The sequence below is a fragment of the Bison bison genome, unplaced genomic scaffold (assembly GCF_000754665.1).
Source record: "Bison bison bison isolate TAMUID 2011002044 unplaced genomic scaffold, Bison_UMD1.0 scf7180017864167, whole genome shotgun sequence".
NCBI classification, from domain to species: Eukaryota; Metazoa; Chordata; class Mammalia; order Artiodactyla; family Bovidae; genus Bison; species Bison bison.
In genome coordinates, this window is record NW_011494739.1 from 119,478 (window position 1) to 128,322 (window position 8,845).

At 51.8% G+C, this 8,845-nt stretch overlaps 1 protein-coding gene across 1 annotated transcript in view; it reads right to left on the bottom strand.

Moving 5' to 3' along the window:
* Positions 1-3,483: 3,483 nt before the first annotated feature.
* The window catches only part of BPIFB3 (BPI fold containing family B, member 3), a 16,260-nt gene continuing 10,898 nt past the window's right edge, over positions 3,484-8,845 (bottom strand). Inside the window, exons 11-15 of the mRNA XM_010841879.1 lie at positions 7,962-8,029; positions 6,284-6,326; positions 5,434-5,497; positions 4,753-4,829; positions 3,484-3,513 (exon numbers count right to left, since the gene is read on the bottom strand). Coding sequence (XP_010840181.1) covers positions 3,484-3,513; positions 4,753-4,829; positions 5,434-5,497; positions 6,284-6,326; positions 7,962-8,029 — 282 coding nt within the window. The remainder of the gene's footprint in view (positions 3,514-4,752; positions 4,830-5,433; positions 5,498-6,283; positions 6,327-7,961; positions 8,030-8,845) is intronic.

Below are 8,845 nucleotides of genomic sequence, written 5' to 3' on the forward strand. Positions count from 1 at the left end.
GGCGCTCAGCCTTCTTCACAGTCCAACTCTCACATCCATACATGACCACAGGAAAAACCATAGCCTTGACTAGACGAACCTTTGTTGGCAAAGTAATGTCTCTGCTTTTGAATATGCTGTCTAGGTTGGTCATAACTTTCCTTCCAAGGAGTAAGAGTCTTTTAATTTCATGGCTGCAGTCACTGTCTGCAGTGATTTTGGAGCCCAGAAAAATAAAGTCTGACACTGTCTCCACTGTCTCCCCATCTATTTCCCATGAAGTGATGGGACCGGATGCCATGATCTTTGTTTTCTGAATGTTGAGCTTTAAGCCAACTTTTTCACTCTCCTCTTTCACTTTCATCAAGAGGCTTTTTAGTTCCTCTTCACTTTCTGCCATAAGGGTGGTGTCATCTGCATATCTGAGGTTATTGATATTTCTCCCCACAATCTTGATTCCAGTTTGTGTTTCTTCCAGTCCAGCGTTTCTTATGATGTACTCTGCATATAAGTTAAATAAACAGGGTGACAGCTCTAGAGTGAACGTAAAAACAGTTCTGAGAAAGAAGGGTTGATTCAAGGAGATCATGACAAAAGTATCAAAAGTCCTTAAGACAGTGTCTGCAGTTAGGAAGCATACAATAAACACAGCAAGTATTATTTTTATAGCACAGTCATGAAAAGCCCAGGCTTTGGATTTAGGGGAAGAAGGATCTGGTTCAAACCCTGTCTCTGCCACTTAGGAGCTGTCCAATTCCATTTCTCTGAGCCTGTTTGCTCATTTTTAAAACAGGGAGATAACACCCCTTGATTAGGGTCACTATGAAACCTAACTGAGCAAAGGGTCCTCAGTGTCTAACACAGAGGCTGGTATACAGTAAGCGCTCGGTAGAGGTTGGCTGTTTTCATTGCTACTCTGTGCAACCACAGGACTCACCAGGGTGAACAAAGACCTTCCCTCACCTTGACCTTGGGGAGCTCTTGGTCAAGCTGGAGAACAAGGTGAGGCAGGGACAATCCAGGACGGCGAATACAATAACAGAGCCTGCCTAGGGTCTGTGAGGCTGGAGGCACTCTTCTCTGTATTCTGGGAGGACTATCTCATTTCATCCTCAAACGACCCATGAGTGAGTCCTACAGACATGATTCCCATTTCACAGACGAGGAGCCCAAGGCACAGAACCGGCTCTGCTTCCTCTTCATGCTCCAGGAGGATCGGCTGAGGCCACAGGCAGCCTTGACGCCAAACCTCGGAGCCTGGATGGTTTTCTGCTGGCCCAGAGAATCCAGCCATGGAAAGTCTGTCAGCGGAGGTGAGAGATGGTCAGACGAGGTAAAGGAAGGGCTGAAGGAGGACAGGATGGAAGAGAGGAGAGTGTGAAGAACAGGACAGGAGGCGCAGTCCCCGTGAGAGAGGAGGAAGGTGTGCTGGGGTCTGGGTGGAGAGGCAGGAGCAGAGGAAGGCAGGATGAGAAGGTAGAATAATGTGGCAGTAACATGAGCTAACAGGAACTGATGGGTGAGTCAACATCCTGAGTGCTGGTTAACCCTCAAAACCAAATTAACCGTCATCCCCAAGTTACTGATGAAGAAGTTGAGAGTCAGAGAGAGTCAATGACTTGCCTGAGGCCACATGGCAGCTGGGATGGGATATGAACCTGTGTGCGTGTGTGCTAAGTCACCTCAGTCGTGTCCGACTCTTTGTGACTCTGTGGACTATAGACCACCAGGCTCCTCATTCCATGGGATTCTCCAGGCAAGAATACTGGAGTGGGTTGACACGCCCTCTTCCAGGGTATCTGCTCGACCCAGAGATGGAACCCATGTCTCTTATGTCTCTGCATTGGCAGATGGGTTCTTTACCACTAGCACCACCTAGGAAGCCCTGGGATTTGAACACAGGCAGCAAAAATTCAAGCTACTCATATAATCACTGTATTGTCCTGGATGGGAGTCAGGAGACACTGGAGGTGAGAAAGGAGACAAGCATAAATCCCATATGCCACTCAGCACTGGGTACGGCACGTAGTCCAAACCAATAACTGCAGGTGGGTGGAGGGGAGGTAAAGAGAAAAGAAGGGAACCGGGAGGAAGAAAGGGTAGAACAGTGGATGGATGGACAGATTGGAGGATGAATAGATGTGTGAATGGATGGGTGGGTAGATGGGTGGGTGGTGGGTGGATGGATGGGTGAGTGGTGGATAAATATAGATGGAAGGGTGAATGGGTCGGTGGATGAATGGATGGATGGATGGGTAGATGGATGAGAGGATGGTCATTCCCATTGGTGCATAAACCTCTAGACGGGTTCCAACTCTCCTTGGTTCCCCACTGCACCCCCTAGATCCACTAATCCAGTTCCCAAAACTTAACTGGCACCTTTTCACTCAGGTCCACCCATTTGTACCAACTTGGGGCCATTCTCCAGAACCAAGGAGGCCCATCTTGAGCAGCGGAGAGGAGTCCCGGCAAGAGAATCAGGATCCCCAGTTTCCCATCCCAGCTCTGCTCCTGTGCAGCCTCGGCCAGCCAGGCTCCTCTCTGGCGTCAGTTTCTCCACCCACACTATGAGCATTCAGCGTACTTTGTCCTGAAGTCTGTCCTGAGGTGTGTCAATGGCAGGTGTGCAGCTGTTAAGTGACCCCTCCAGGGCAACACCTTCCAGGAGTCTCACCCATCTCTGCCTCCTGGAGTACTCCCTGGAAAACTCTTACTCAGCCTTCAAAATTCAACTTGGACATCGCTTCTGAGAAGTGTCCCAAAATCAGAGAGACCGAAACAGACAGACACAAACTCAGACAGGCTCAGAGAGACAGGGTGAAAGATGGAGGCGTTTAGAAAAATACAGAGAGGACGGGACTTCCTGGTGGTCCAATGGATAAGACTCCATGCTCCCAATACAGGGAGGGGGCACGAGTTCGATCCCTGATCAGGGAACTAAGATTCCACATGCCACGCGTGGCATGGCCAATAAAAAAATAAGAAGAAAAGAAAAGAAATAGAGGGGAAGGAAGTGGGGAGGGGGACACAGAGAGCGCCACACAGAGGCGGAGGAAGGCAGGACAAGACACAGAGGTTGCCAAGGTCAACCAGTTATGTTTGGGACATGAAGCTACAATGACTAGGCCCCAGGTCCCTTCACCTCCCAGGAGCCCTGCTTGAAGCTGGGGAGAGCACCAGAGGCAGAGGCCAAGGCAGCCCTGGTGTGACTGGAGAACAAACCAGCCAGGAGGTGCTGAGACGATTCATTTATTGAAAGCTCAGGACATGCCAAGGAGGCCCTAGATCTTTCTCCAAAGCAGAGTCTTGTGGCTAGCCCTGCAGTCCCCACTCCAGACTGGGGACAGAGCTGCAGGGCCAGAGCACCTGGGGGGCCCTTGGTGGATAAGGGACACTTATACTGTCACAGACACAGGCTAGAGCCTGGGAGGGAAACTGAGGCAGATGGGCAGGTGGGCAGGATTCTGGCGGTCAACACAGAGGGATGGCAGCCCTCTGTCAGCCTCAGGATGGCACGGTCAGCACCACGGCATTCTGCAAAGAGCAATGGCTCTAGGTTAGGTCCTCTGAGCCCTTGTGCCCAACATCCCGCTACACCTCCCACCCCTGCAGCCACTCTGCGTCCCCCACCCCCAACACCAGCCCCGTGCCCTGGGGTGAGTGCTGTATTGGGAACACAACTTGCACTTACTAAGTGAATGAGTGAACAAATGAATGAACGATGAATAAATGACCTTCAGTGTGGGAGAGGTCACTGATTTTAGAGACTCTAGTTCAAGTGTCATTTTTCCTGTGAATTTATTGTGTGACCTTGGACCAGAAACTGGGCCTCCTACAGCCTTGGTCCTTATCTGAGAAGTAGGTCCAGGATTCCCTGATCTGCCCACCTCCCAGAGCTGTTCCAAGACTCAAAGGCGTACTGGACTGAAGAGGATCGTGAGACCATGCCCATACTCAGCAGGAAAAAACGCCCTGATCTATCAGAGAAGGCTGCCACAGGCACAGCGCAGGAGACCATGTCCATACTCAGCAGGAAAAAACGCCCTGATCTATCAGAGAAGGCTGCCACAGGCACGGCGCAGGAGACCATGTCCATACTCAGCAGGAAGAAACGCCCTGATCTATCAGAGAAGGCTGCCACAGGCACAGCGCAGGAGACCATGTCCATACTCAGCAGGAAGAAACGCCCTGATCTATCAGAGAAGGCTGCCACAGGCACAGCGCAGGAGACCATGTCCATACTCAGCAGGAAGAAACGCCCTGATCTATCAGAGAAGGCTGCCACAGGCACAGCGCAGGAGACCATGTCCATACTCAGCAGGAAGAAACGCCCTGATCTATCAGAGAAGGCTGCCACAGGCACAGCGCAGGAGACCATGTCCATACTCAGCAGGAAGAAACGCCCTGATCTATCAGAGAAGGCTGCCACAGGCACAGCGCAGGGGAGAAACAGAAGGTGTACTTGCTACCCCTGGGCCAGGGGAGCTGTGATTCTGTGAGGAAACCTGAGATCCCATCCCACAGGCCAGTCCTGTGTCTGAATTCAACAGGAAAGAGCTCTGTGACTGCTTGCCGACATCCGCCTTGGGCAAGTAAGGAAGGAGCGCTAGAATGTATGTCATGTATTTGCCATTCCCAAGTTAGGTAGTTTATAATCCCTGAGCAACCTAGAAAATGGGCAGCGACAGACCTTGTCAAAGGCAGAGCAGTCCCCTCTCCAGAGACAAGCTTTAGGCCCATCAAGGCTTACCCTCCCCACCATGGGAAACTCACCTCTATGATTGCCAGGGCCGCATTGGCAAAATTGACATTGAGAACCTTAGGCAGGGGGATCCCAACATCTAGGTTCACTGTGAAAAGGATGTGGTTGAAAGCAAAGATATGTGAGGGGCCAAGGCGGGACCTGCTGACCCTATTCCACCACTTTGAGCTAGCCAATTCTCTTCTTGGAGACTCAGGTTCCCGTGAAACTCCTACTCATCCTACTAAACCCAAACAAAAATGCCCCTTTTCTCTATTGTCTTAAGGGGTTCCCTCAGCAGAGCCTCCTTGAGGTTCTCTCAGTCTCTTGCACAATCTGGGTCATTTATATTCTATTCATTTGTTTATACAACTATTTCCATCTGGATTGTGAGCCTGAAGACACGATCCACGTCAGATAGCTCTTGACACTCAGAGTTGGGCATGATGCAGGAGCAATCCATATTGCTTGATTGGAAACAATCCTAGTTTCTGTATCTTAGAAAGGGGGATCAAGCCCTCTCCAATCTCAGTGTCTATTAAGAACAGTAGAGAATGATCAAATCACTTTGCTGTACACTTGAAACTAACACAACATTATAAATTAACTATACTTAAATTTTTTAACAAAAGAGCAATGGAGAGAGGCAATGGATTTGGCAATCCTGAGTTCAGACACTCCGTGTCCAAGAAGACACTTAAGGCTTCGCTTACCATTGAGCTTTGGCACGTAAGCTAGCCGGACCACACTGCTGAGCCATTCTTCTAAACGGGATGCCTGCAACAGAGCATGCAGAGAGGCTGGAAGGGGTGGCTTTGCAGGGAGCAGTACCACCCTTCCCGGGAAGAAAACTCCAGAGGTTCAGCTGCCCCAGCCTCCCCACAAGCCTGAAGACATAGCTCCTACTGGGCACAGGAACTGCTGGGGTGGGCAGTTCAAGAGTGACTCCAAGGGGACTCTGATTTAGGCAGGCTTCACTCTGGGCCCCGTGAGCTTGAAAGGGCTGCTCTCCTGGAGGAAGGATCTGGGGGGCCTGGTGGGGGCCTGTGTCTGAGAAAGAGGGAGGAAATGAGCCCAGCTCCAGTAATTCTGTGTGGTCTGACCTTAGATTCCTAGGAGTTGAGAAACACTTAGAATGATCTAGAATCTGAAACCATCATGAAATTCTAGAACCTTGGGACTTTATAAGAAGCAGGAAACTAAGGGCTCTGTGAGTCTCTGAAATGTTAGAACCTTCTGAGCTCAAGGACCTTATTACTTGTGTGAAGTTCCAGAATTTTGAGCCCTTGTGAGGTTCTACACATTTACAACTTTGTAAGGTTCCAAGACTGAAAGATCATGAGATTCCCTTTCCTAAGACAATGACTGTTTGACAAGTGAGTGCACATGTGTGCATGCACACACAGAGACACACACCGGCCGGGATGTTTGTCCACTCCGTCTTTTGGGGGCAGAGCCCAGACTGGGGCCAGCTCAGTCATACAGCCTGACTCATCCTGCTTCCTTTCCACCCCACCTGTAGACCCTCACCACCGCCAAACTGCCCAGCCTCCCAGAACTTACATCGAAGGTATGGGCAGAGGAGGACACCAGCTGGACGCTGAGCCTGGCAGAGAGAAGAGAGATGTTGAGGGGCCCCAGCACCGACCAAACCTCAGCCTGCCCCATCCCTAGCTCTCCAGGATCAGGAAACAGGGTTACAGGCCCCACTCTGCCTCCATTCAGCCTTGACTTGGGGTCTCAGTTTACCCACCTGTAAAATGGGCTTGGAGGGAGCTAACCTCCTTCTGAAATGTCATGACTGCCACCTCCAACTCCACGGCCCTGGAACCTTGATCTGACTCCCACTTGTTTGACTGACGCTCTCTGAGAAGTAGCCCTCCCATAGACTGAGCCCTGGATACAGGGTGCTCTGCACCCGACAGCTGCTCACTAACAGCAATAAACCACCAGTGGATCACAGCTGGCCCACATAAAGGTCCAGGGCCAGAGCCCGGACACACATCTCTTCTCCTGCAGAGCTGAGGCTTCAACAGCCACCAGGAAGGGGAGGTGAACCCTGGCAGTGGGTGAGGTCTTTGTCAAGTATAGAAATGGAGTGGCGGTGGAGCCTTGTGGGGAGGGGGAGTGGGAGGGGGGCAGCTGCAGCCTGAGGGGCCGGCAGGGATCAGGTGAGCACCGGGTGCCTATGGCCCAGGGCAGGCAGATCTCAGAGTCCCCTGGGAATACTCCTGCATCCTGCATCCAGGGGTGGGACAGAGAGGCCCCAGGCCCCAGGCCAAGGTGAGAGTGCTGGGCCTGGAGAACGGAGGCCTAGACAGAGGACTGGCTTCCAGGGACAATGCACTTTTGGAGGCTGGGCTTTGCAAACTGTCAAGTGCTGTGCATGCATAAGGAAGGATTGTCATCAACCTCACTATCTCGGTTAGTATGATTATCATGAGGCCTAGTTACCAGAGGGGAGTAGAAACTAGAGAAATAGCTGCTGCTGCTGCTGCTGCTAATTCGCTTCAGTCGTGTCCGACTCTGTGTAACCCCATAGACGGCAGCCCACCAGGCTCCGCCTTCTCTGGGATCCTCCAGGCAAGAACACTGGAGTGGGTTGCCATTTCCTTCTCCAATGCATGAAAGTGAAAAGTGAAAGTGAAGTCGCTCAGTCGTGTCTGACTCTTCGCGACCCCATGGACTGCAGCCTACCAGGCTCCTCCGTCCATATAGCTAGTCCTCGTGAATAACAAAGCATCTGACCACACTCAAGGGCAGGTATCTCCATGGCCTGCCTCTAGGGCTGAAAACTCAGAAGTCTGGACTCCTCTGCAGCAGGTTTATCTCCAGGGCCAGGTTTTGAGCAGGTGCAGTGGAAGATGCCCTCTCTGGAGGCGATTCTCTGAGCCCTAGTTGCCTCATCTGTAAAATGGGCCAAGACCACCCCTTCCCAGTAGGTTCCAGAGGCAAGGAAGACTCTGGCAAAACAAACACCTGCAATTCAGTTGCCTCTCAATAAATAATGGGGTTTCTGCTAGTCCCTAATTCTTTTTTTAAGTCTTTATTGAATTTGTTACAACACTGCTTCTGTTTTACATTCTGGCTTTTGGGCAGTGAGGCATGTGGGATCTTAGTGACTCAAACAGGGATCAAACCCACATCCCCTGCATTGAAAGGTGAAGTCTTAACCACTGGACCACTAGTGAAGTCCCCCTAATTCTTGTTCATAAAGACAACACCCAGGATCCCACGTTACCGTTCCAAGGATAGCGAGATGTGCAGCTCGGTAGCCGAGGGAGCCAGCTGGGCATTTAAAGTCATCACCTACGTGAGAAGAGCAGGCAGAAATTATACCAATTCGGCAAAAGGAGCCTGAAGACAGGTAGGTCTGCCTTGGCCAACAGGTGACTTTCCACCATTCATTTCCTCCACTACCCCTTGCTGATGTGTTAGTGTCCATGCTGGGCTATGAGGAAGTCACGTGAAGGTTCTGGTGCTCAGAAACCAGGGTACTAAGGGCTGTCAGTGTTGGATGTGAGGGAGTCCTGGGGTGGCAGGAGCTTGGACAGACCCTCAATCCTGCCTGCAGTGGGTGAGGGAAGGCATCGCCCACGAGGTGACCCCTGTGCTGAATCCTGGAAGACGAGGAGTTAGTCAAAGGAAGGGGAGAAACGTGGTGGTCTCTGCACAAACAAGGGCAAGGTGGGGGAACCTGGCAGCCCTGAGTAACTGGCTTAGGGCACAAGGCTGGGAAAGCAGGAGAGTGAGGCCGGGGGTGGGGGACGCAGCAAGGAATGGTATGTGGCCGTGTGGGGCCAGGGCAGAGTGAGCAGGGTAGGGACTGCCTCTGCCCAGATGTATGGTTGGGGAAATTAGCAGAGGTGGGGTGGAGAGGAGCAGAATGGAGGTGGGGGGCCGGGGAAAGCTGGAGGGTCATCCAAGAGGTATCTGAGCACAGGGTGGCTAGGGGGCGGGGACAATTCCTGAGATCCTGCGAAAGCACCCAGGACACGTGTAATGAAGGAGCAGGCAGGAGTCCGAACAGTCAGGTTGACAGTGGGTGAGGGCTTCCTGCACGGTGCCCTATGGGATCCCCCACCCTGAGATCCACAGCCTGGAGCGGGTCAGGCCTACTCTGCT